This window comes from Neocloeon triangulifer, unplaced genomic scaffold (assembly GCF_031216515.1).
Source record: "Neocloeon triangulifer isolate White Clay Creek 2 clone unplaced genomic scaffold, ASM3121651v1 ptg000012l, whole genome shotgun sequence".
Lineage (NCBI taxonomy): Eukaryota > Metazoa > Arthropoda > Insecta > Ephemeroptera > Baetidae > Neocloeon > Neocloeon triangulifer.
Genome location: NW_026775554.1, coordinates 19,350,805 through 19,374,330, shown reverse-complemented (window position 1 = coordinate 19,374,330; position 23,526 = coordinate 19,350,805). Strand labels below are relative to the sequence as shown.

Here is a 23,526-nt window from a genome sequence, read left to right as displayed (position 1 = left end):
TAATTAAAATATTGTTAGTTCAATAAAATAGATTAACTTATAATTTATTGCAGGGAGGAATCTCCTACGTGTAATTTAATTATTTTAGAACATAATTTGCATTTTGGTTCAATTGCTTAGCATGACCAGAAGATGACACCAATGTGTGTGCATCCCATTACATTTTATCAAGAGCGACCCAGCCGACATAGGATTACATGTATATCGATGCTTCTGCGCAGATTTTACAACTTTCAAACTTGCAATTTTTATAAATAATTAAGCCTTAGAATAAGAAAAAACCTGAAATTGAGGGTAATATTGTTGATTCAAAATATCAAAATCCGGTTATATCAACCAAAAATGCATGTTGAGTGGAGGTCATGTTTCTCCAGCCCTCTTTTCAGCCTCTCTCTCTGAATCACAATGCTGTTTCTCCTTGATTGTTGCTCTGCACATTGGGCACTCTGACAACTGATTGGCACAGTTTTTACAAAATCCCCTAAATTATATAGCACGTTAATATGTTTATTCATCAAAATTTTAAAAGTTGAGCATGCTAAAAAAGTTACCTGTGGCCACAAGGAGTCAGCTGAACAGTAGCAAAATCATCAAAACACAAGGTACAAGAGTCATCACGTACACTCAGTTTGCAAAGCTGTTCTAAGCGTATATGTCTGAAAAATAAAGTTTTATAATATTAACAATTCTGCACTAGGACATTTCGATCTCAGAAAACTATCTGAGATTCGAATGCTTAAGTAGGTGTCATTATTATTACTGCCCAATAGACCACATTCGTTTTGAAGTGAAAGGCAATTTTCCCGAATTTTTCCTTATTTCAACTCCATTGCATACCTAGGTAAAATCTTTTTATCCTCAGCATCCAAGTGAGCATGATCATTAAATTTTGCAAATTTTCTATCCTTTGGCGGGTATTTAAAGGGACTACTGCCAAAGTTGAACTTGCACTGCTGGAATGACATGAAACTAGCAGCAGCAAAAAATCCAGACCTAAAAGCAAAAGAACTGTAAACATATCTTTATTGAGACGGACTTATTTATTTACCTAGATGACTTAAATATACTATTGTTGGATGTAACCTGGGTGCTAGAGCCAAGACGTTGTCCATTGACATAAAAACAAATCTCTGGCTTATCAAGATCAAGAAGACATCCTAATATATCGCCTGGCCTCCAGCATTGTCGCGACTGAGCCTCACAACGGGCATTGTGCCAGAAGAGTTGACGGCAACCATCATAGGCCAAGGAATATTCATCGTCTCCAATTCCATAGCCCTCCTAATAGTAAATCAATAAATTAAAGCCACTGTCATAAATGGCACTGGGATGTATCATACATGATTCAAGAATGTGCTGTCTCTAGTGGCCCAGCCGATCTGCATTACACCAGGAGTTATTATTTCAGCCTCATAGTACCAAATGCCTTTGTCAACTTGAAAGGTGCAGCGGACACTTTCGAAAGAGAAAGCATCACAACGAGCCTAGAATTTAAATTGTAGCAAAATAAATTTTATTAAAAATTTTTATTACCTCCAGTCCATTGGGTGAAATTTTCAAATACTCGCTGACATCCTTTGTGTTGAGCATGACATTGATGTTAGATAAATCAATACAGTTGTATGAGAACGGACGTCCCTCAACCAAAACTGAAATTTTAATTATAGTAAACAGAGGTTTTATTATTTTAGTGACGGTGAGTGACGGCATGAACCATCTAGATCTTCTCGAAGGAAACTTAGACTTATCCTGTAGTTGTATAAATTTTTGTTTATCGGAAAACCAGTCTTAACCAAATCTTGCAACACAAGAAAAAGTCTAAAAAAATAAATAATAATTAGCATATTTCCTAGATTTTTTACAACAACTACAAGGGCGTTCTTTTTAAATAATCTTTTAATAGTAAAGAGTGTCTGTCATCAAGATGAAAATTAATTCATTATAAGAAAGGAATAAGAAAGGAAAAAATGATAAACTATGCTTTTCCGCTAAACAAAACTTGTGACAGTAGATCAGATGATTTTAGTTTTCCTTATAAACAAATATTTTCCAACTAAGATAAACCTGTTTTTCTTCAACAAGTATAATGTTTGTTAAGTAAGTGAAGCGTCATACACAAATTGTCCAAACACCACTGAGCACAGAAGCCAACTTGCCGTTTTACATGGTCAGGGTGGTCGATCCATTGCTCCAGTCTCAACAGTGGATTTGTAGGGCAATCTTTCAGATATCGCTGAATTGTCATTTTATTTTCAGCTGCGATGAAGAAAAAAGGCGTGTTTAGCATTGCAACCAGAAGAATGAAGTTAAATAAATAAGGATATTGATATACATAAAAGTGGAAAAGGTTACAGTGATGCTGAAAAAATGTGAGACTTACTTGTCTGGGCAAATTTCTCAAGCGCCACAAGGGAAAATAGTGTAACAGATGGATTGATTTCCTCTCTCTGTAAATTTAAAGTATTTATTAATGGAACAATAATCCTCATGGGATTTCTTCTTACAAGATTGGCTATCAAGTAGTCTAGAGTTCCTTTAGTTAAAATTGCAATACTGTTTGATCCAGCCATCTTCTCAGCAATGCAGCCCAGCACGACACAGATGTTCCTTTGCTGCATAGGAAACTTACATCCCAATTCGGATTGCTCAGCTGACAGGTTAAACAGCAAAGCCAGCCTTAAAACCGACTCCTGCAGAGTCAAATAAAAAAAAATTATAGATGCGACATCCTTTTCCAATGGAGCCCGAGCAGAGCATTGAGCCGCTTTCAAATCGGCAAATCAATATTTTTTTTATTAATAATAGCAATAAAGAAAAAAATTACTCTTGTCGGCAAAGGGCAGTCATCCAGAAGCAGGGTGATAACAGCAGGCCCAAGAGGGTCCTCCAGAGGAATGACTCTAACCATGGAAGTTACCAGCGCCAACCATCCTTCCTCTTTGTCAGCTATCACGTGAAGTTTGACCATGGAGGCTGGTGGTTCTTGCTCACTGTGATACCATAATATATTAATTAAAAATATTGCTAGTTGTGCTTTAACAGGAAATATTAAAAATGAGATATTTTCCTACTTGAAATGATAAATGACAATGAATATTGAATTTATAATTTTAAAACCATTAATTTCTCCATAAAAAAACCATTGAAAAGCATTTTACATACTTTTCAACCAGTGTTCGAATAACGGAGAGCGTTTCAAGGACTAGATCATCGATGACGATTGGACAAGATGTACTGGCTGTTTGCACTGTTCGAGCAGAAAGGGATGGCCCTGATACGGACAGCGCAGGACGACCATCATATTCCTGCTGCAAAGCATCTTGCCGCTCTGCCAAGCTTCGCTGCCGCTTCTTCTCCTTACACAAACACGAGCCCATCGGCAACTACCTGTCCATCACAGATTCTGCAAAAAAGGGAACAAAATTAATTATTGGTCTTTGTTGAAAAACTTCTTACGTCAGTCAACTATTCGTACATACATACCTCTTCTGAGTTGAGACTAGACGTTCAAGGTAGGAATCAAGCCACGTTTTTCAGAGTCTGGACGTGCATAGTAGATTTGTGTAATGCTAGGAACCTGCACAGAGATTTGCTCCTTTTGGGCCAGCAAATTGGAATGTACTGTCTCAACTTTTGAAAAAATTAGATGTCAGTAAAATTATTGCCACTATGATCGTAAGTAACCTTGATAAACACAATCCCGGACTGTAACAAGCAAGACTGTAAACAAGATATGTACAGATAATCTATAAGCAGAGTGTAATAATAATTTAAAGTTTACTTGTCTTATACTTATTCTTGATAGTAAACAATCAGATGATTCAGCTCTCCTCTCCCCTCTTCTGTCTTTTGTGCACCTTGGGTATATGGGTGCGTTTGAAAAACGTTCGTAGACATGTAAGTTTAGTGTAGTTTACCAAGGAGCAGTTTACTGTCCAAAAAAACGACGTGTGACGTCTATTGTCAACTCAGATCTCAGATATTCACGATTTTCGATTGTATGTCAAAATGAAATCGCGACAGCAACGTGAATTGCATTTCATGATGGGTATGGTTGCAATGATTTTTATCTTCGTCGTCGAAGGGTTAAACGGGTTAAACTAAACTTTTTGAAGAATTGCTTCATTTGCTTCTCAAAGGAAAACAAAACACAAAACCAATCACAAAACAAACGCACTTCTTGAACGCACCCACTCCCATCCCCACTGCCTTCCTGTCCATCCCACTGCCATTGTCACCAACACAATATAATATAATGTAACATGGCGTTTTTTATATATTTATAATATAACAATTACATATTTAACTATAATTTTTTTAATTCAAAATAATATCAATATTATTTTGTCAAGTTAAAAAAGTTCCACGTACATAATATAAAAGATATGTTATTTTATTGTAAATACTGTAATGTTGGTATCTTGACCTTGTCGACGGTCTGCAGTCTGCATTTTTTGCAACATGGGAAATTTGAGAAACATCTTTATGGTTACAGTGGGTAGGAGTAACTTTTATCTTTAAAAATACCGGAAGTGACGGCTGGAAACAACAAAGATATTACGTTTTTTGCTATGACAACACAATAGCTACTTATTGTTGTAATTATTAGACGTCACTTCCGTATTGAAATATTGTTTTATCCTCCTTGTAAATATCTTCAAACCCAAGAAGGCAGATTCAACCATCGGCTGCAAAATCGGCTGTTTTCTTCACCGCACCAAATTCGGTGTGGATAATTGCTAAGGTTATGCGTTATGCACCCTAGCACGGACTCGAGACGTCGACCAAATCACTTATCTTAGTGCATAAATAAGTTCAGCTCTTGTAGACTTTAAACTTCAGAAAGGTGAATTTACAATTTACTGCGTTCGTCTTAATTTTTGGCCCTACCCATGTTTATGTTTATGAGAAGACCAGTGAAAAGCAGGAACAGGGCCAAAATTTTGATTCTGTTGTATTTTAGCTTTGTTTTTCTGTTTACATTCATTTGTCTCTTTACGGCTTCCAGTTCCCGACTTGTAATGTCAATTGTCTCTTAAAGAAAATCGTTTCTTTTTTTTTTATCACCGCAATCTGCAAACAAGCACACTGCGCGTCGGACCAAAGTGTCGAGAAGGACACAGCCTATACCGTAAAGGCTAACCACAAATTTAATGTTTTATTTGCAGGTTGCAGTCGCAGGCCATGTTGATTAAAGCCGACCAGGAATTGACGCCAGTCAAGTTGATGAACTCGATTGCATTCAGTGCTACAAACGGACGTTTGACAACACCTGACGCGAAAAACTTTTTCTAGTGATTTTCTTGCGGAGATATAAAATTAAATAGGAAAAGTGTCAGCACATAATATTCACAGACAGAGACACCATGGACGTTGCCCAAGCTTCAGCGTTATTTAAGCGACTTGAGTCGCACGAGCCTCTTGTCGTTGATGAAGCCAAGCAGACGTTTCATATGTTCTTTAATAAAAGTAAGAAAAATTTATTTCCCCTGAGTTGGAATTTATTTATATGTTGGTTAATTTTTTTAGCTAAAGACAGTTGGCTAGTGAATGGAATGTTCGACTACTATTTAAACACAAATTCCAACCGTGTAATAGATGTGCTAGTTGGCGTCCGAGAGCCTCACGACATGTATTTATTCGAAAGGTCTTAATTTTTATTTTAACTGTCACATATCAAAGTACTTATTTTTTCAGACTTGCTGATTCATTGAAAGGGCCAAATAAACTGCAAGGAGTTACTCTTCTTGGATATATTGTTAGGAAGCAACCATTTTGGCTGTACAGAATTGCCCAACACCCCCTACTGAAGGAATTGCTGAAGTTGCTTAAGGTAGTTTGTAAAATAAAAACTGGAGCCATATATTGATATCTATTCTAGATTGAGACAGAGATTGTGCTAATGATGAGTGCTTTGCTGGTTTTGATTATTCTGCTGCCAATAATTCCTGGCTACGTCAAACCTGTTCTGCCAGACATTTTTGAAATTCTGAGCCGACTAGCTTCCTGGAAGTCAAACCAAGCAAAGTTGTCTGACGAGCACTTGAACCACCTACAAATTGGCCTCTACTTCCTGTTCCAACGACTCTACGGAATGTTCCCGTGCAGCACTTTTCATTTCCTCAAAGTTCACTACTGCAAGAAAGAAAACTTGGGGATCTTCAAACACACTATCAAGGTAACTATTAATTAAACCACAGGGTTCGAAACTCCAAATAAGTAAAATAATTAATTTTGGAAGGCCGTTTTTGGTTGGCTAAATCTTTAAACCAAATATCAAATATTATTATCATTTCTCATCCCTGTATATGATTTCAGCCTATGCTTGAGACAGTTCGATTCCACACATTATTGGTTACAGCAAATCCCGAATCGGAAACCATGCAAGAAAGGTGATATTTGTGATGTTGCGACAGCCTGTTACTTAATAAGATTTCCATAGGTGGATGAACAAAGGCCACCATGATGTTATCATGGAGTGCGCCGAATTTGCACTGGAGCGATTACACGCACCTTTGAACAGAGAGACAGATGGAGCAACACAAGTCTTGGCTCGACAGCATGAACAACCACACAAAATTTTGGAGGAGCACCTCATTAGCTCTTTTGCAAGTCCAGTCAGTGCTTTGAGTCAGCAGTCAGAACTATGGTCTCCAAGTTTGTCTTGTGGATTTGAGACACCACCAGCTAGCAAAATTTCCCAACCTCACACTCCTATTAATCATAATATGGTTGGTAATGAACTTGACTTAAAATTTTTCACATAAAAAATTATTCGTGCAGTCGTACAATATTGGCTATGGTCAAGATGGTTCCTCTCCTCCTGAGGCTGGGGTTGAAGCAACCCCAGAAAACACTCCAGTCAAGGTAATTTATTGCAATTCATATTATTTGCTATATGTTATTTTTTAATCATTTTAAATGTGTTTAGGATATGATCCCTTTGCCTAAAAAAATGACCAGTTCTGGGTCAACGGCTGTTCGGGCCATCAATCTGTTAGCAAACAAACCAAATTTGTCTCACAGCACAAGTCCCAATCAATCAATACCAGTCTCGCCATTAAGAAAAGAACCAAGCCCCTTTCAGTAAGCTTTTGCTGTTATTATCAATAGCACACTGATTGTATCCACTTAAAGTTTTGCAGTGGAAGAGAAAGTGACCAGCACTGTATTTCAAAAGGTTTTATCTGAACGACAAAACTCGAGCGAAGGACCTAAGAAGAATGGCGTTGCTAGTTTGGAGGATCACCTAGCATTGTCTAGAACAGCTCCTGTAGTGGTAATACACATTTTTTGAGTGGCCCTAAGTTTATGCCATGCTTAGGTTGAACTGTTGAGCCATGAACATAACAACGCAAAAGACTTTAATGAGTCTGGCGAGTATGAAGAGTGCCAGTACACTCAGGGTTCACCGTGTACGTCTGAGGGGCTCCATATGCCCAACAGTCAGTCTTTGATTAATTTTACAAGGAAGGTACGGTCGCAAGCGCGAATGAGGTACAGCAGTTTGTGCTCCCCGTTCCCAGTTCTTAGCGCTGGCACGAGTCCTAGCGAGGGACCTTTATTTCCTCTGCCTTCCAAGATGCGCCGCATTAGTTCTTGCCCAAATATGAAGAGACTTGACGAGAAAGATGAGCACAATAACTACGAGAGTGACAATAAAGTGAGTTTACGGTATAAAATAAGCAGCATTTCCATGATTTCCATGATTTTGAATATTGAAAATCAGGAACAGAAAACAAGAAATTTAAATTTAAAGGAATTATAGGAATTATTACAATTAATAATTTAGATTTCTTTTAAGTTAATACTTTAAATTTCAAGATTTTTCAACATCGATGAAATTTTTGCTGAAGAAGAAAAATTTAATGACCATTTGTTCTAACTGTAAATTTGGCATTGCAGGTTGTAGCTGTGAATGGGAAAATAGGGGGCTTGCTTCCTGTTAAGGAGTGTCTCTCATTAGGGACCCAGACGTCTCTTGATCAGTGGCCTAACCAACCCTACGAGCATTTAATACCAGTTATCCACCCAATCAATAACCAAGATGTAAGCTTTAAAAGCCAAGGCATTTGTCCTTACGAGCTCCTAGAAGAAAGCATCTCAATTGCAATTACTGACCATTCAATGTTGCAACAGAAGTATGAAAACAGAAAGGAATTGACAGGTGAATTAATTAGCAATATCACTCTTTTGAAAATTACTTAAAAATGAAATAACAGAATCTGAGATGAGTGAGGTTAAGTCACTTCGCTTGCAATTAAAGTTGACGTTCCTGCAACTACAGTTTGAGAGATACAGGAGAGAAGTACATGCTGAGAGGAATAGAAGGTTGGCTGGAAAATCGCGGTCAAGCAGAGCTCTAGAAGAGCACAATGTTGCCCTGGTACATTAAGAATTACATTTTCTCACACATGATAAAATTTAACTTTTTGTATTTTAGAAAGAGCAAATTAATTTGCTTCAAAAAGACATTGATAGACTTCAGACGGAGCTTGACGCAAAACGCAAAAAAATAGAACAAATGAACGAGGAGCATGCTGATAATACCAACTTCTGGCAAACCAAATTTTCTTCATTAGACAAAGAAAACCAGGCGCTCCAGCTTGCCAGCAAAAGTCTTCAGCATCAGCTGACTCAGCAGAACATGCACATTGACGAGATCAAAAAGGTATGGGTTCTCGAATATTTTCATTTTGCAAGTAATTGTTTTTTTGGTTTGCGCTATAGTGGGCACTAATTTTATGAATTTTTTCCTCCATTCTGTTACTATTCCAATGTTTTCTTGATTAGTGTTAACATATTTTTTTCTTTCCAGAGTGTCGAAAAAGCTCATGCAACTATATTCGACTTGAACAGTGAACTGAAAAATCTACAAGAAAGTGCCAGTACCAGTGAGAGATTATTAAGCCAGCTTAGCCAGTTGCAGAGACAGACGGTGCTGATGGGAGAGACCTTCATGCGCCACAAAAAGCAGCTGGAAAAATTTCCAATTATCGTTCAAAGAGAGGAAGAGGCTGTCAGACTGGATGAATCATGCAAGAAGGAAATCTCTAGTATGAAAATTTTTAAATAAGAGGAGTGAGCCTCACAGTTATATTTACAGGTGCTAAATTAATGCTGGAAGCACGGAGTTCCAACCTAGAAGCGCTGAAAGCCAGAGTTTTGGATTTGGAAACAGCAAATGGCCGAAAAGAAAATCATATATCCGAGCAAAAGAGACTTCTGAAAGCCACTAAAGAGGAAGCTGCTTCAAACCAAGAGGTTCGCTATCACCATTTTTTTTTTAAATGCTTATGGCTCAAATAATTTTAGGCTGTTGAAAATAAGTATCACTTGCTGCGAAGCTTAAACCAAAAATTTGAAGAGGAAATCCTAGCACTGGCAGAAAAGGTGGAGAATTATGAAATTCAGTTGGAGGAGTCGAGAGCCAAGCTCTTAAAAGAGAAGTCTGGAAAGTCAAGTGCCCCAAGTCCTCTAGTTGAAACCCGTACCATAAGTTCGTCTTTGGCCTCCTCTTCAGTTACCACGACAACCGTTGACATCTTAGACTTGCATTCACTGGTGGACTCAAGACCTGGCCACCCCACTCCCTCCCCAGCATCTCCTCTTCTGCGCGCAACAAGACAAGGTGATTTTTGTTTTTGAATTACATCACAAAGTAACTGTTCCTTGTTCCTTATTTATATTTAATTTTTTTAAACATATCTAGCTAAAAATCTCATCTTGAATTCCAGATCTGGCAGCAACCAATTCTACAGCCAGCCAAAGGAACTAATATTGCAGCTACTTTAGTGAATGATATTCCTGTAAAAAAATCACACACCATATTATATATTGTGCACTTTTAAGTTGTCACTGTCATTTCCGTTTTTACAAAAATGATCTTGCGACTGCATATGAATAGTTTCTTTTACAGAACAGAGCAGCCTTGCTTTTAAAATTTGGAGTGATTTCTGTAGATTTAGACACAACAAAAAAAAGCGAATTAAAAATTATAGAAAAAAGTGAAAATAATGATGAAAAAGTTTCAAAATGCGCAAAATAAATAATAAAATGAAAGATATAATGAACAACCGAGCACCTGCAACTATTATCAATAAAACATATTGTGGCATGAACACCTAACACCTGAATGATGAAAAACAAAACAAAAAACTTGTAGGATTAATTTTACTTGGCAAAAGGAAAAAGAACCGTGGACTGCAGTGATAGGTCAAGAAAAAGCTTTAAAAATTATGCATTTTAAGTTTTGGCTGCTGTTGCCGTCAGCGCCTCCTATGCGTGAACGCAGGGAGGGGAGAGCAAATTTCATTAAATTAGCAGTATTTTTGCATCTTAGGTTTCCCCCACACTCAGGCACACACAATATGCAAAAGTGAATGAACGGTTGTGTGGGCGTGGCATCGTGAGTCACACCAGAGACAAGAGAAAAATCATCTCCTTGGTCCTTGGTCACAAAACAACTTGATGGGGGATGGACCATGGACGGACATGGATCTATTTTGAAAGAGCTTTTATAATTTAAAATGATACGCAGTTCAATTGTCGCAAGCACAAACTTCAGACAGTGGTAAGGAGATCAACAAACTGCGAAGCAATTCTTTGTTTTGGATATTGTGTTGGCCGGTCACGCACGCAGGATCACCTTTTGGTGGTTTTTAATTAAGGAGAAGAAGACTTCGCAAAATCATGATGAATGTATGGGTATAATATGATAATATTTATTTATATTTGTTCTGATAAGACGTCATAAACAGGGATCATTGACGTCTTTGTGATGATTATTGTCAGTGGTCATTATTAAAAAAATTGATGCTGCCTTGAACAGCAGAAAGTTCTCATAAAATTCCAATGGCTGGAATAAGCTGGTATGAATACAAAACATGAACATAAATTTTAAACAATCATAAGGATTAAATTAAAAATATTTTTTCAGGTACTCCTGTGAGTACACTCGATCAAGTCCTGTCCCATTGTGCAGCCTAGCAAATCTGCAGCTTAGGTTTTTGTGCCCTGCTGATTTAGAGGAGGTATGTATTTACCACAGACTAACTGTTAGTCTGTGGTATTTACTAAATTACTTGATTTTGTTGTGCGTGTCTTAAACACAAGTCAAAGACAACCCTTTTATTATAGCTCATCACTAAAATCAACTAAAATATTTATGGAAACACTCACAAATCCACCTAACCTATGTATTTAAAGTTTTTATTATTTAAGAAAACAATTAAGGTTAATTAAATTTTTTACAATTCAATTTTTTTTAATTATTGACAGCTGTTGGATTTGATAAAAAATTATGAATGTAGGTTGGGTAAGCTGACTATTTTTTTTAAAGGCGCACTTCTTTTATATTTTGTTTTACGTTTAAATTTTGACTGAAATTTAATATTTTCCTTTAAAACATTACAAATGATTGAGGCTTGAATTTTATCTGGATTAATAGATTTTATTTTATTATTTAAGGTTCGTCATTTATGCCAGGACTGGTTTCCAATTGAATACCCAGACTCTTGGTATCATGATATCACATCTGATCCACGATTTTACTCTTTGGCTGCGATCTATGGTGGGATAATTATTGGACTAATTGTAGCAGAAATAAAGTCATACAGCAAGTTAAGCAATGAGGTAATTGCATTAATTTTGTTAATAAATTTAATTTAAAATAACTTAATTTTTTCTGAAGGACGGAACCATTTTATCAGTATCTCCCCATGAAAGGGTGGAAGTAGGCTACATTCTAAGTTTAGGTGTAAGCAAAGTGTATCGAAGAAATGGGATTGCATCGCTGTTGCTAGAAAATCTCATCTTCTATTTGACTACAAGTGAAAACATTCAATGCAAAGCTTTGTTCTTGCATGTTTTAACCACTAACACGGCTGCGATTCATTTTTACGAGCAACGACGATTCAAGTAAGAAATAATTTTTTATAACTTCTTATACTGAAAATTTAAAAAAAAACTTCTAATTTTCAGACTTCATTCATTCCTGCCTTACTACTACTCAATACAAGGCAAAAGCAAAGACGGTTTCATGTACGTTCTCTATATAAATGGAGGTCATCCACCATGGAATTTAGTGTATCCTTTTCTTTCACAAATAATATTAATGTGAGCATAAAAATAATTGGTATTTTATGTGGCGGCACTTATTTATGTGGGGACCCATTATTTTATACTTTTGGACATATTTATAATATAATTAATATATATATCATTTCACGCCCCGTTGAGCCCCTGAACTGCCCTGAGCACCCTCAGCTCCTGATGCTCCCGCTGTTTACAAATTATTTTATCCTTTTGACTGTAGAATTTGCTGTGCCAATAAGTCAAATAATTGGAGTTAATTACGGGCAACATAAAATTTATCAATGTTAATATCTGCCAATAATTTCCTTGACAAAATACACAGGGATTACGTCAAACATTATTGTGAAGTTCTGGTTCAAGCAGACCCTTGTTCGGTGCCAATGTGGATTTGGGGTCAAATGCAAGCACTAACCGATTGGATATGGCCCAGGGTCGGCCGAGCAGCACACAGTACCTCAACCTTATTCTGGTAGACTGACTGTACACATTATTGAGATATATGATCAAGTTTTATTCATGTTTCCTATTTGTGTTGTTTCTTAAGTAATACAATTATGTTTCTTGAAACAACGCTAGTTCCATGCATTTCATTGTGCCCCATTATAAATTATAGTTCAAAAATATATTCAACGTATTTACATGAGTATTATTAAAATATATCAGCTTTTTTTCTTCATTCCAACACATGCTTAGCAATGGAGGGGGTCGACCAATTGGGATGGAAATCGGTAAGTTGCTATTTTAGGGCGTAATCTGGAAGGATATTTAGATATTCTCAAAATTGCTTAGCATAGGAGCTAAAAAAACTCATCTTACCATCAACGCCAACGAGTGATATAGTGGCAGGACTGGCAGGAAGTTGCAGAGATTGCAATGATTAAGAATACTTGTTGGGTGTGACTTTGGAATCTGACGTTATGTGCTTGCGAGTTGGTGAGAAACGGTTGTGCCGCACGATTTTGTTATTGCATTAGAAAACCCATATAAACATTAGTTTATTGATTGAGCTTTTTTAAATGTAAAAAATAATGAATTTAGATCATTAAAAATATAATGTTCAAATCACGTAGCATACTTTACTATGTTTGCAGGCATAGCCTGAGCCCAGGGAGTTTTAATCACAAATGCCGTAAGCGTACAGGCAGCCGTCATGCAAATTTTGGCACAGGCCAATGACGGCGCTTCTACAATAGAGTGGGAAACTAGTTTCTTAGCTTCTCTCCTAAAATAAAGGCTGCAATAATCAAATCAGCACTTTATTGACTCAAGGCATGTCCTTATATACATTTTTTCGTAAGACAAATTTTCTAAATAGTGAGTGATTTCAAATGATCAATTTTACCGTCCAATTAATTTTCTAAATGTTTTGACAAAAAAATGAGGCAGAGCTTTTTGGATCATTAACTATATGTGGCACATAAAAGCTAAAATTGTAGCAAAATGAAATTCTACACATTTAAGATATACATGCTCTGCATTCTATTGATTTTCCTGTGCAAGCTGCTGTAGGAGCAAAAGACGCTTTTTTTCTAATTCTTCCTCACTGAGATCACCATCAGTGTTTACACTGCCAGCAGATATGCTGTTTGGTGAGTCTGGTTGCTCCAAACTTGCTTCCGATGCATCTGATGAGTGCTGAAATTCAACATTGTGATTCTCAATAGAGCCTAGTTAGAGTTATATAAATCAAACTCACCGAGTCGCTTCTAACGCCTTTCTTTTTCTTCTTGTGCTTTTTCATTTTGATGGCAGACTGCTCGCTCTCAGATGTAGAGTCTTCCTTTTTCTTTCTGCGAGATGATTCATCTTCCGACTCGGAACGCTGGGATAGATGAAAAATTGTAAGAGTACTTATTTAATGCCACAAAATATAATTACAGAGTGCGATCGAGATCGTCTCCTTTGCTTTTTATTTTTCTTTGACTTCTTAGTGCGGGAGTGGTGATGAGAACACATTTCTTCAGTTTCCTGTTGGTATTCCTATAAAAATAATTGTTATGCATTTCCATTTTTTTCATGACGCTGTCAAATTTTACCTTAAATATTCTGATCCTTTCCGATTCTAGGGTGACCGAGTCAAACATTGGATCGTTTTCAATTAAAGGTCGTATTTCATCCCAGGAAGTGTCAATGTTGACGGTCTTTTCTCTTAGAAGAGTTTTAAATGCAATTTCAATCTTTCTTGATTTCCTGTTTTCTTCCTTCTGCCGCTCTTTCTCACGAGCTTCAGCCTAAAAAAAAGATACGGTCTTGAAAATCATCTTGAATTATAAAAACTCTTAATAATAACCTTCTCAAGCAATGCATTATAGGTTAACTTCACATTTCCAGCATCAAGGGTAGCTGACCGCCCATCTTCACAAACAACGATAGCAAATTCCTCAAAAGTAGTGCCCACCTTGTGATAAGACAAATACTTAGTAATTAATGAAACTGAAACTTAAGACAATAATACCTGGACTTCAAAGTTCTTTGCTTTGAGAATTTCCTTGATGATTTTCTTTTCATCGTGGAAACGTGACTTCAGTTCCTCAACAAAGAATTTAAAGAGATCCAGAGGCGTGGAACCCGATTGTCCCAGCATAGCTGAGAATCGTATATCTGAAGAAATTATAGGGTACAGCTCCACCCACAGCGACATTGAGGTTAATTTTCCTTGTTCATGGAGTTCATCAAGCAAATTCTAATTAGCACAGGAATTAAAACGTAGCTCAAAATGAAATAAGCTTTTTTAACTTACACCAAATCTTTCTCTGTTTTTTCTTTGTTGTCTCTTAGTTCTTTTCTTTTCCCGTTCCTTTTCTTCTTCTTCCTCTTTTTCAAGCTCTCTTATATGATCCTCGAACACAATTAGTGCGTCTTCTTTGTCCATTGCTGATAAACAGTCGATTGTTTACATGGCTCTCAATATCAGGCACAATATTACCAAGCAAATTTGCATTTTCTGCAAAATGGTGGTTGTCAAGCAACATCTGCTGAGCTTCTTGCCATGTAGTACGATATGTTATATTAGGCATGGCATCTAATACATTTGCAAGTCCTCTCATGTTCTCCTTTTTTAAAACCTTGGCTTCTTCCTTTTCTCTCTTTATCAAATTAAAGACAACATCCTCGTGAATATCACGCCGGTCAGATTCATTTACGACTTTCCAAAACTGAAAGAAATTTGTAAGTTTATTTTATTATGTCATGTTATAAAATTTACCTCCATATGTCCGAACAATTCTTCGCATTTATAATACTTTGTCGTCGAAGACATTCTCTCATTACTCAAAAGGAACTGTTCCAAATCTTCTTTTGCCTTTTTTATTCGTAGGCGTTGCTCCTCCCTTTCCTCTTTTACTCTTTGTGTTTTATATCCATTGAAGGCCTGTTTCTTTTCATTAAACTTGGTGAACGCCAAATACTTTGGATCATTTTGGATTATCCGCAAGCACTGGTCCCAGGAGCTATTGCTGGGCACTTCCTGAAAGCAATTAATAATTACAAAAATAGGACAAATTTTCAACTATTGAAGAGGAATTCTTACTTTCTCTTTTAAGAATTCCTTAAACGCTTCCATAGCTTCCTTCTTATCTCGGAAAATTTTGTTTGGCTCGGGAGTGCCTGTTCGACTGCTAGGTAATGAAGTGTGAGAGTTGCTGTCTTCATCTGAAAAGAACAACATATTTAGAAAAATTTATTTGAATAATTAATTAACAAACCATTTTTCGTTGTTGGCGTTGGAACTTCAATGGCCGCTAGCGTTGCAGCCATGGCTTGATCTAATGCAGAGCCTTTGGGTTTTTCTTGCACTTTAATTGCTGGGGCCACTGCTTGTTTCACCACAGCAGGAGTAGTTGGGGCAACAGCAGGTGTTCTGGCAATTAATTTATTATTTAAATTACACATGCAAATCAATAAGGGAAAGAAATTTACATTGCTTGTTCTTCTTCGACTGTAACTTTCCTCTTGAGTTCTTCAAGTTCCGGTGGTATGGTCCACCTGGTTTCTTTAGTGTTCACATTGTGGTAGTATGTTTTCCCTGTCTCTGTTTTGTATTCTTTCCATGGGCTTTGGGACAGCAGAAGCTGGGTGAATTAAAATACATTTTGCTTTTACTAGGCAACATTATAAATACACATTTTCTACCTCTCCAGCTGTTTTTAGGTCGTCGGGCTTTTCCCAGCTACTTTGTTTAGTCTTGTTGTTGTAATAGTATGTGCGGCCATCAGGAGCTTTATGTTCGGTCCAAACTGCATTATTTTTTGCTTTGGACATGCTGGAACCAGAGTTTGTTTTTGAGAATGTCTTATATTTATATAAACATTTTTACTTAGCCTTTTCAGCATTACTGGCTGCCAAATCAGAAAGTTTTGGTTTCGCACTAATCGTGGCACTTTCCTTTGGCTTTTCTGGAAATCCAAGAGGAAAAAACAATTTTTATAAATCAACTTTTTGTCGTTCAGTTCAAAAACAAGTCTGAAAATAAATTAAATTGTAATTATTGCTCTGAACTGAAATAATGTGTGTAGCGCAGTGGCTTAAGATTAGCCAATAAAGAGAAATAATAATAATAATTGGGCAAGAAATCCCAGACAGATAAATTAAACAACGCACTAAAACTCAAAATTGACAGAAAGTGTTTACAAATTTAACCCCAATTGCTTAAGTATACATACATATATAGCAAAAAATAGGGAGGAAGTTAAATTAATTAAAAACATTAAAATATTCTTTACAGGTAATTTTAGTGACAAAAAATCAATATTATAAGGATATAAAAATGGTAAAAAATCACCTGAAAAAACAGTCCTCGAAACAGACGAGCCGATGCTTAACGACACAGTTGCCGCGGCAAAACCTCTTTGGTTGTCAGACATCACGAAACAGATTGACCGCAAAAGAAGAGTTCTCAGTCTTGGCAATCGCCATTGACGGAAAAGTCTGCCAGTTTGTAGCAGTATTCACAGGAAAAGAGTTAAAAGACACTTTTTTTGAAAAAAGTGCTCCACGCTCCTGTCCTGGAAGCTGCCGGCTGCGCTGTTTTCTTTTTCCACCTGACTTGCACGCCCTCAGCCCTCACGTCCCAGAACGTCTGAACTAACTCTGAGCATGCGCGTTGCTTCTTGAGCGCAGACGCACGGGAAAGTGAGCCTTACAAAAGGGAGCCCAAAAATTGTTTTCCGAACCAACAAAAGGGCAGAACCGCAGCACCGTCTAGTGACATTGCCTGAAGCTCCAATCCTCTCCGTTTTGTTTTGATTGCTTGATTTGCTCGTCAGCCAAAGGCAACGCCAAAGGGTTTGCCCTACGCTGCCCTACGCCCTTTTCTCGTCTCTAGTCCAAATTCCCATTTTCAATTCAAAAATGGCAGAGCACGCGTTTGACGCTGCAGCTAGCGCTTCGGCTTCTTCAAATCTGCCGCCTGGTTGGGACTGTAAATTCGATGCACGGACTGGAAGATTGTGAGTTAACTTGGTTCAAATTTGATTTTTGTTTATGTTTACAATAAAAAACTTCCTCTCTACCTTATATCGGATGCCCCTTTTGTCACGTATGCACGTATGAAACATTTGTAAAAATATTATATTTTTAATTATTTTGTAGTTTTTGTATTATGCATTGTCCATTCGAATTTTTCGAATGGAAATCTGATTTTTCAGATTGCATTTAATTGTTTTTATTTCTCGTTGAGTATATCACTGAGAAATAAATTTTTCATTACATGATAACTAATTGTGTGGCGTACTCGCAGCTCAGCAAATTTAATAATAAGTATTCTTTCAATTGCAATTAGGTTCATTAATTGAGTGGAATATACTTTTTTGCGGTTTATATATTAACTTTTTAACCGGGAGTTGGCGGCTGATTGAGAAGAGCAACTAACTCTCACACTATAGCCAAGTTTTATTAGCTGCTGAACCCATATAGGGTCCCAAATGATAATAATTTAAATTAAGTTAGACAGCATTAAATCCTCGGCACTTTTTTTTAGACTCTTTATTCCTCTTATTCAGTTTAGGTCATCAATTTATAACTAATTTAACAAACTTAACGCAGTTAATTTTTATTAATCGGGCTGTTTTTTTTTTTTTTTTTAAAACAAACTTCCTGCTTACATAAGAGCACACTTAACCGAAAGGGAGGCACCGTTAGTCGTTGTAACTACGCACTAAATTTTTGACAAGTTACGCCTTTCACCAAGGTGATACTGTGCCGCCGAGCAGTCTTTCGATGCGGGTTGCATACGTCAATGATTTTCTTTGAAACGCTAATGAGCTTACCCATGTAAAGCCATGTCACGCGTACAAGGAAAGTGGGAAGTGGGAACTTGAAAGAAGCGAGAAATATGTGTTATATTTTACAGCGGCAAAGTTGTCCCAATTCCAGAAATAACTGCAAAAATTTAATGTGAACCGGTGTGTTAAATAAAGTACACAACTTTTGGAAAATTCCATTAATTGTGAGGAAATGGAAAGTTATTATCACTATTTTTTGGTTTGTCCACATTTTTACAATACAATCATATATTTTTTTTACACAATATTAATTTTGTTTCCAAAGCGAGAAAAAAAGTATTGAATTTTTATGTATCCATCGCTTGTGGCAATTCTTCATTTAAATTTAATGTGCAATTTTTCTTCTCAATGCAAATAGCGCGTAGTCTCTAAATAACGTTAGAAAGGAGGCCTCGCGTGAGGTGTATCACGTGAATTATTTAACAGCGGCTTGTAACGCGTCGGAGTAAATTTTGTAAAATAAAATAGGCAGTGTCCTTTATCTGTTTTCTCTTGACTCAATTTCAAAATGGTAAATAGTGCAAAAGACATTGTTAATTATAATGTCTGCGAAATCGACAATAAAATTAATTAAAAATCTAAGATGATCCATAATAAAAATAATAATTAATTTTGTCTTTGCTTCAGCTATTACTTGAACTATTTCACAAAGACAACAACATGGGAAGACCCTCGTTTACGCTACCGTCCTGCAGCGCCAACACATCAGCACGTCTTTTCGCCAAGCAGCGTCCATAGTTCTGTTGCAGGGGAGGCTATCCCTTTACAGGTAAAAAATCATTTACTCGCCCAAATATGAACGTTGTTAAATTGGTGAATTATGTCATTACAGGACCTAACGAACGTACGTCCGAGTCCTATTCCGAGCCGAGCTTACAGCTCTTCTGGTCCGTCATCGGTCATCTGCAACCAGGGATTCTTACATGGAGGTGGATCCCCGAGCCGAATGCCCACTGGGCCTGGCAGTGATTGCAGCTCATCTCAGGAGACCTCCATGAGCATAGAAACGGAGCAGGCAGTTACGAAAATTGGAGCCATGTTCCCCACTGTCGGGGAAACCCACATTCGTACGCTGCTGAAAAAGTGAGGCCCAAAAATTTTGATCTATACAAACGTGCAAATAATTAACCTAAATAACAACTATATTAATTTTAACTACTAACTAACTTTTGCTTTGATTTGCTTTTTACGAATTTTATAAACAACGCTTTATTTACAACATTAACTTTGTGGCAAAGTTGTAAATAGCCAGACGAGATAATGCAACTTGCGGTGTGGCTTTGACTAATATTTGCAGATACCACAATCGAGAAGCGGTGGTAATCAGCGCGTTGCAGGTTGAAAAACACCCACTCACAACCCCAGGACCTTTCTCCACATCGTCCTTGGCCTGCCATAACACAATAGCAACTAATCAATTTGGCATTTACAATGCCTACCAGCAAATGCTGAGCATGTCTCCCACACTGCGTCGCTTCAGCCCTCCGAGAAGCCCCAATGTCAGGGCCGGCTCGGGAGCCAGTAGCGCTTGCAGTTTTAGTCCTCCAAGAACTGAAGAACTTATTAGGGGCTCGCCCCGTCCACACTCGTCGCCCAAGATGAAACTGAGGTCTTCGCACGCATTTTCTTTTTAGCAGATTTAGTACAGCAAGCAAGCTGTTAATTTTGTGTTGTATTGTGTCACTTAATGTACATCCCAAGAAATTAACATTTGATTTAGTATGAAATGGTTAAATATTATATTTACTAAATATATAATTAAGTAATATTAATTCAGCTTGTTATATATTTGTTGTTAGGCAACGATAATGTTGTATTCTACTCTTGCAACAAATCAAGAGTCATTTGCATGCCACGTTTCTGTTAAAACCCTTTTAGTGTTAGTTTGAAATATACATATAGCTAATACATATAGTAATGTAAATAGTTTAGATTGTAATTTAATTATTCCCTAAATTATTTTTCATCCCTTTTGAGAATGTAACAATTATGAGTTATGATGATACTAATGCCTATTTTTACAACACAGGTACATGAAAGGACTCTTTCCCAATGCCGAAGAAACTTTGCTTCTTGACGTTCTCAGCAATGCCGACAACAATGTGCAGAAAGCATCCGAAAAACTTGCGAGCATGGGCTTTGAAAAACGAGACAGCCCACCACCTAGAGTTGTGCAGAAACACAGAGAGGAGGAACAGAAAGCTCAACTCGAGAAGCAAAGCGCCTCGGCCACTCCGACGCCACCACCTCGTCTGAAAAGCAGCGAAGAGAAGCAGAAAAGTAAGACCGAGCACCCAAAACTGTAAGCAATATTTTAATTTTTTTTCTCCATACAGTGAAGAAGCGATTGCAAGAGCTGTACCCAAACATTCCTGAAAGAGTCGTGACAATTGCACTGGATAGCTCGGACTTTGATGAAGAACGAGCGGGCCATATTTTGCAAGTAATGGTCGAGGATGAGACGTCTTCAAAAAATTCAAGTGCTAAATTAAGCTCCCAGAAAGATGGGTGTGTAAATTAGCATTATTAACAGCAAAATTCTAGCTTTACTTAAAATATGTTTTCGTAACAGAAATACAGGCCAATTGCAGCTTCACATAGCAATAGCACTGTAGTCGCTCTTGTGCAGAGCGATTATAGGACTTTGCGGTTGTTGCTGTGGGCAAAATGTTAGCTGTTTAGTTTTATCATTATTTTTTTCTCTGTTCAAAGGGAGCTTCATCACAAGATCAACATCACCACTGAAAAAGATGAAACACCTGTGCTGGTGGAGTCGTCTCCTGCTCGGTCCCGCAAAAATTCTCCAGCAATAAAAACTGAAAAAGAGAAGGCTTCAATTCACAAACGTGCAAAAGGAAAGAAGGAAGTGACAAAGTAATTATAAATAATAAAATAATGCAATTTACCACTTAATTTATTACTTGGTATTTCAAAGAGGGATTTAAGTTTACCATTCTTTTCAGTGTATACTAAAAAGGGCCAAAGATTCTAGTCCATAATTTTTTTTAGTACCCTTCTTAGAATCAAAAATTTTAACGTCTTAATGATACTCCTCCTAAGGCAATAAGCATATTAAGCTTTTTTGGTCAAATCAAGCTTTAAATTTTAACACTGGCCATAAAATTTTATTTTGAAAATAAATATAAAGGGACTCTTGGAAAAACTTCTTAAAAAGCCAATTGTACTCAAATAATTCCTAATTATTCCATTTTGTATTAAAGAGTTTCACGCGGAACTAGTACAGCAGAGGACAAGGAATATCGTTCCTGCTACTTGCAGAAGGCAAATGGGCCAAATATCAACTTGCTTAATGGACCAAATAATAATATTTTACTGTAAGAACCTTGCAATGAAAAAAAAGCCAGGCATCTCATAATTATAAATCACAGGGTGGATTACGTGACTTGGCAAGGACCAAATTCTGAAAGCCGCGCTGGTCCAAGAAAGGCTCTCGCCAACGGCCCCAATGTGAACCTGCGAGAAGGAAAAACCTACACAGCAAGGGGCCCCAACAAGTCATTATGCTCTGGGCCCAAAAAGGGTCTTGCAATGGGGAGCATTTACTCGGGACTGAAATGCTCGGTTGACACAAGAGGAAAGTAACGTATCATAAATAATTGTTTCTCACATGTCCAAAGGATTATCTGTACCTTATTATAAGTTATTACCATTAATTTTTTTGTAAGGCCAGACAAAGAAAACACAGTTTAGTTGGTTTGTGCCAAGGTGCATAGAAAGATTTTTTCCATGCACCTTGGTTTGTGCCCTATAATGATGTGGTGCCAAAGGCACCGCCTAATTTTATTAATTTTGAGACCTATAATAACAAATATCATCCACACATTTCCTTTGTTCAAGCTTATGCCTAGTCATATAGTGTACGACAAAAAAATTACACTGTTAATTAGAAAAGAAAAAATATTTGTGCCATTATTTCCAAGAAAATGTTTCATCCACTTCAAACGTGAATGCAACTTTTAAAATAACAAATGATATTTTTCTGATATATTGTTCCCAAAAAATACTCATGATTGACATTTTCGAATGAGAAATTCCTCCCAATCATTTTACCCCAGTGTTGAAATTTATTGTTGATGCAGATATATTGCATTCAATAAGTTACAAAGAGAGAGAGAGAGAAAAACAACCAAGTTTCAATGAAAGCTTCAAATTTTCAAAATATGTATATCGTCTCTTCAGGATTGTGTTAGGCTATATTTAATAATCACCAATATGCAGAAAAATATAATTTGGGCAAAGTTTCCATCTATGTCAACATTATTTGCTGTTGTTGTCTATTGTTTTATCTGTTTTATTATGATATTTTTATTTAAATATAGTGACTTGTATTTGTTATGCAAAATTATATGTTTATTCGTGATGTTTCCTTTGACGCAATGATCTGAATTTAAATAAAAATCCCTGAAATATGCTTAAAAATAAAATAGCATTAATTAATGGAACATTCACAGTTTCTATTTAAATTTTTGGGAAAAAAATGACTTAACTGCTAGTATGCATCATGCAGAGAGATAATATAACTTTCAACTAAGTTGCAATTTTTCAGTATAATTCTTATTAATTTTATTTATTCGTCACAAATTAGGTAAAAAATAATAGAAAAATAAAATGTGAAGAAAAGGCATCACTGGGCATCACCTTTGGCTTAAGTTGCTGAAACGTGGGGGGGGGGGGGGGGTGCTCAATATTGGTCCGCGCCGAGATGCGCCACAAAGCAAAATTATTTATTTTTGATGTGCTTCTACCAAAAGCTTTTAGTAAAGAATTGACCTAAAAATTTTAGATTTAACGTTATGAATTATAGTATTGAGAATTATTTGAATTTTTAAATCTCAGATACTCTTAAAAAAAAGACCTAAGAAATTTTTTATAACGAGATATTATTGGGGAAAAAAAATTTGTTCTAAGAAACAAAAATTAAATATTGCACCACAAAAAATACTGCTTGCCTATGGATTAGATGGAAATTGTTTTTCCAAGCAGTTTTTCAAAGAGTTGGTTGCGGTCATTCTTTAGGGGTTTTAAAGCGCTGAAGGGATGGCCGACTGAACCAAACACACTTTGTTCAAATGAATAAAATAATAAAAATAATTCAATATGGATGTTTGCGCGCCTACGAAATTTGTTT

The 23,526-nt window shown here is 36.7% G+C and overlaps 5 protein-coding genes across 13 annotated transcripts; 3 read left to right on the top strand and 2 right to left on the bottom strand.

Annotated features, from left to right (window-relative positions):
- Nucleotides 1-28: 28 nt before the first annotated feature.
- LOC132198118 (RING finger and SPRY domain-containing protein 1-like) lies at nt 29-4,170 on the bottom strand. 5 transcript variants are annotated; one of them, XM_059621919.1, is made up of 15 exons: nt 3,918-4,168; nt 3,782-3,857; nt 3,685-3,720; nt 3,484-3,630; nt 3,163-3,403; nt 2,825-2,990; nt 2,505-2,690; nt 2,381-2,447; nt 2,116-2,256; nt 1,534-1,649; nt 1,341-1,484; nt 1,049-1,281; nt 838-993; nt 552-656; nt 29-481 (listed from the first exon to the last, which is right to left on the bottom strand). In XM_059621919.1, the coding sequence occupies exons 5-15, from the start codon at nt 3,375-3,377 to the stop codon at nt 361-363; spliced, it is 1,650 nt and encodes a 549-aa protein (XP_059477902.1). In that variant the 5' UTR covers nt 3,378-3,403; nt 3,484-3,630; nt 3,685-3,720; nt 3,782-3,857; nt 3,918-4,168; the 3' UTR covers nt 29-360. The 5 variants fall into 5 exon arrangements, with proteins under 5 accessions (XP_059477902.1, XP_059477903.1, XP_059477901.1 ...); XM_059621920.1 differs by having other exon boundaries at nt 29-282; nt 338-481; nt 3,685-4,170; XM_059621918.1 differs by having other exon boundaries at nt 3,782-4,168.
- On the top strand, nt 4,029-10,079 carry LOC132198114 (hamartin). 4 transcript variants are annotated; one of them, XM_059621911.1, is made up of 18 exons: nt 4,029-4,048; nt 5,169-5,469; nt 5,530-5,647; nt 5,698-5,833; nt 5,882-6,178; nt 6,319-6,392; nt 6,443-6,731; nt 6,784-6,867; nt 6,932-7,086; nt 7,138-7,279; nt 7,325-7,663; nt 7,906-8,167; nt 8,223-8,386; nt 8,444-8,671; nt 8,819-9,056; nt 9,107-9,264; nt 9,316-9,631; nt 9,738-10,078. In XM_059621911.1, the coding sequence occupies exons 2-18, from the start codon at nt 5,367-5,369 to the stop codon at nt 9,776-9,778; spliced, it is 3,144 nt and encodes a 1,047-aa protein (XP_059477894.1). In that variant the 5' UTR covers nt 4,029-4,048; nt 5,169-5,366; the 3' UTR covers nt 9,779-10,078. The 4 variants fall into 4 exon arrangements, with proteins under 4 accessions (XP_059477894.1, XP_059477893.1, XP_059477895.1 ...); XM_059621910.1 differs by lacking the exon at nt 4,029-4,048 and adding an exon at nt 4,392-4,498; XM_059621912.1 differs by lacking the exon at nt 4,029-4,048 and adding an exon at nt 4,669-4,846 and having other exon boundaries at nt 7,138-7,276; nt 9,738-10,079.
- A 334-nt stretch (nt 10,080-10,413) lies between these two features.
- On the top strand, nt 10,414-12,671 carry LOC132198119 (N-alpha-acetyltransferase 60). Its single transcript, XM_059621922.1, has 7 exons — nt 10,414-10,701; nt 10,761-10,871; nt 10,940-11,033; nt 11,470-11,634; nt 11,693-11,919; nt 11,983-12,087; nt 12,419-12,671. The coding sequence occupies exons 2-7, from the start codon at nt 10,855-10,857 to the stop codon at nt 12,567-12,569; spliced, it is 759 nt and encodes a 252-aa protein (XP_059477905.1). The 5' UTR covers nt 10,414-10,701; nt 10,761-10,854; the 3' UTR covers nt 12,570-12,671.
- A 664-nt stretch (nt 12,672-13,335) lies between these two features.
- On the bottom strand, nt 13,336-17,148 carry LOC132198116 (pre-mRNA-processing factor 40 homolog A). Its single transcript, XM_059621913.1, has 15 exons — nt 16,877-17,148; nt 16,412-16,490; nt 16,228-16,357; nt 16,015-16,166; nt 15,801-15,955; nt 15,626-15,747; nt 15,302-15,562; nt 15,023-15,251; nt 14,837-14,970; nt 14,552-14,779; nt 14,387-14,494; nt 14,133-14,327; nt 13,975-14,076; nt 13,793-13,918; nt 13,336-13,731 (listed from the first exon to the last, which is right to left on the bottom strand). The coding sequence occupies exons 1-15, from the start codon at nt 16,956-16,958 to the stop codon at nt 13,576-13,578; spliced, it is 2,259 nt and encodes a 752-aa protein (XP_059477896.1). The 5' UTR covers nt 16,959-17,148; the 3' UTR covers nt 13,336-13,575.
- Nucleotides 17,149-17,335: 187 nt separating this feature from the next.
- On the top strand, nt 17,336-22,511 carry LOC132198117 (uncharacterized). Of its 2 annotated transcripts, XM_059621914.1 has the most exons (9): nt 17,336-17,543; nt 19,005-19,146; nt 19,210-19,460; nt 19,675-19,986; nt 20,407-20,657; nt 20,714-20,885; nt 21,090-21,251; nt 21,599-21,712; nt 21,767-22,511. In XM_059621914.1, the coding sequence occupies exons 1-9, from the start codon at nt 17,446-17,448 to the stop codon at nt 21,978-21,980; spliced, it is 1,716 nt and encodes a 571-aa protein (XP_059477897.1). In that variant the 5' UTR covers nt 17,336-17,445; the 3' UTR covers nt 21,981-22,511. The 2 variants fall into 2 exon arrangements, with proteins under 2 accessions (XP_059477897.1, XP_059477898.1); XM_059621915.1 differs by lacking the exon at nt 19,675-19,986 and having other exon boundaries at nt 17,338-17,543.
- The last annotated feature ends 1,015 nt before the right edge of the window (nt 22,512-23,526 follow it).

Bases quoted from the DNA above. Each gene is read 5' to 3' on its own strand.
- LOC132198118 (XM_059621920.1), bottom strand. From the start codon at position 3,377: ATGGGCTCGTGTTTGTGTAAGGAGAAGAAGCGGCAGCGAAGCTTGGCA. The intron at 2,691-2,824 runs GTAATTTTTTTC...TTGACTCTGCAG, and splicing joins ACTGCCCTTTGCCGACAAGA to GAGTCGGTTTTAAGGCTGGC. The intron at 1,485-1,533 runs GTAATAAAAATT...TTTAAATTCTAG, and splicing joins TTTCACCCAATGGACTGGAG to GCTCGTTGTGATGCTTTCTC.
- LOC132198114 (XM_059621911.1), top strand. From the start codon at position 5,367: ATGGACGTTGCCCAAGCTTCAGCGTTATTTAAGCGACTTGAGTCGCAC. The intron at 5,834-5,881 runs GTAGTTTGTAAA...TATCTATTCTAG, and splicing joins AATTGCTGAAGTTGCTTAAG to ATTGAGACAGAGATTGTGCT. The intron at 7,280-7,324 runs GTAATACACATT...TGCCATGCTTAG, and splicing joins CTAGAACAGCTCCTGTAGTG to GTTGAACTGTTGAGCCATGA.
- LOC132198119 (XM_059621922.1), top strand. The intron at 11,920-11,982 runs GTAAGAAATAAT...TCTAATTTTCAG, and splicing joins TACGAGCAACGACGATTCAA to ACTTCATTCATTCCTGCCTT. The intron at 12,088-12,418 runs GTATCCTTTTCT...CAAAATACACAG, and splicing joins CATCCACCATGGAATTTAGT to GGATTACGTCAAACATTATT.
- LOC132198116 (XM_059621913.1), bottom strand. From the start codon at position 16,958: ATGTCTGACAACCAAAGAGGTTTTGCCGCGGCAACTGTGTCGTTAAGC. The intron at 15,748-15,800 runs GTTTGTTAATTA...TGTTCTTTTCAG, and splicing joins AACGCCAACAACGAAAAATG to ATGAAGACAGCAACTCTCAC. The intron at 15,252-15,301 runs GTAAATTTTATA...AATTTCTTTCAG, and splicing joins AATTGTTCGGACATATGGAG to TTTTGGAAAGTCGTAAATGA.
- LOC132198117 (XM_059621914.1), top strand. From the start codon at position 17,446: ATGGCAGAGCACGCGTTTGACGCTGCAGCTAGCGCTTCGGCTTCTTCA. The intron at 17,544-19,004 runs GTGAGTTAACTT...TCTTTGCTTCAG, and splicing joins GATGCACGGACTGGAAGATT to CTATTACTTGAACTATTTCA. The intron at 19,147-19,209 runs GTAAAAAATCAT...ATGTCATTACAG, and splicing joins GGGAGGCTATCCCTTTACAG to GACCTAACGAACGTACGTCC.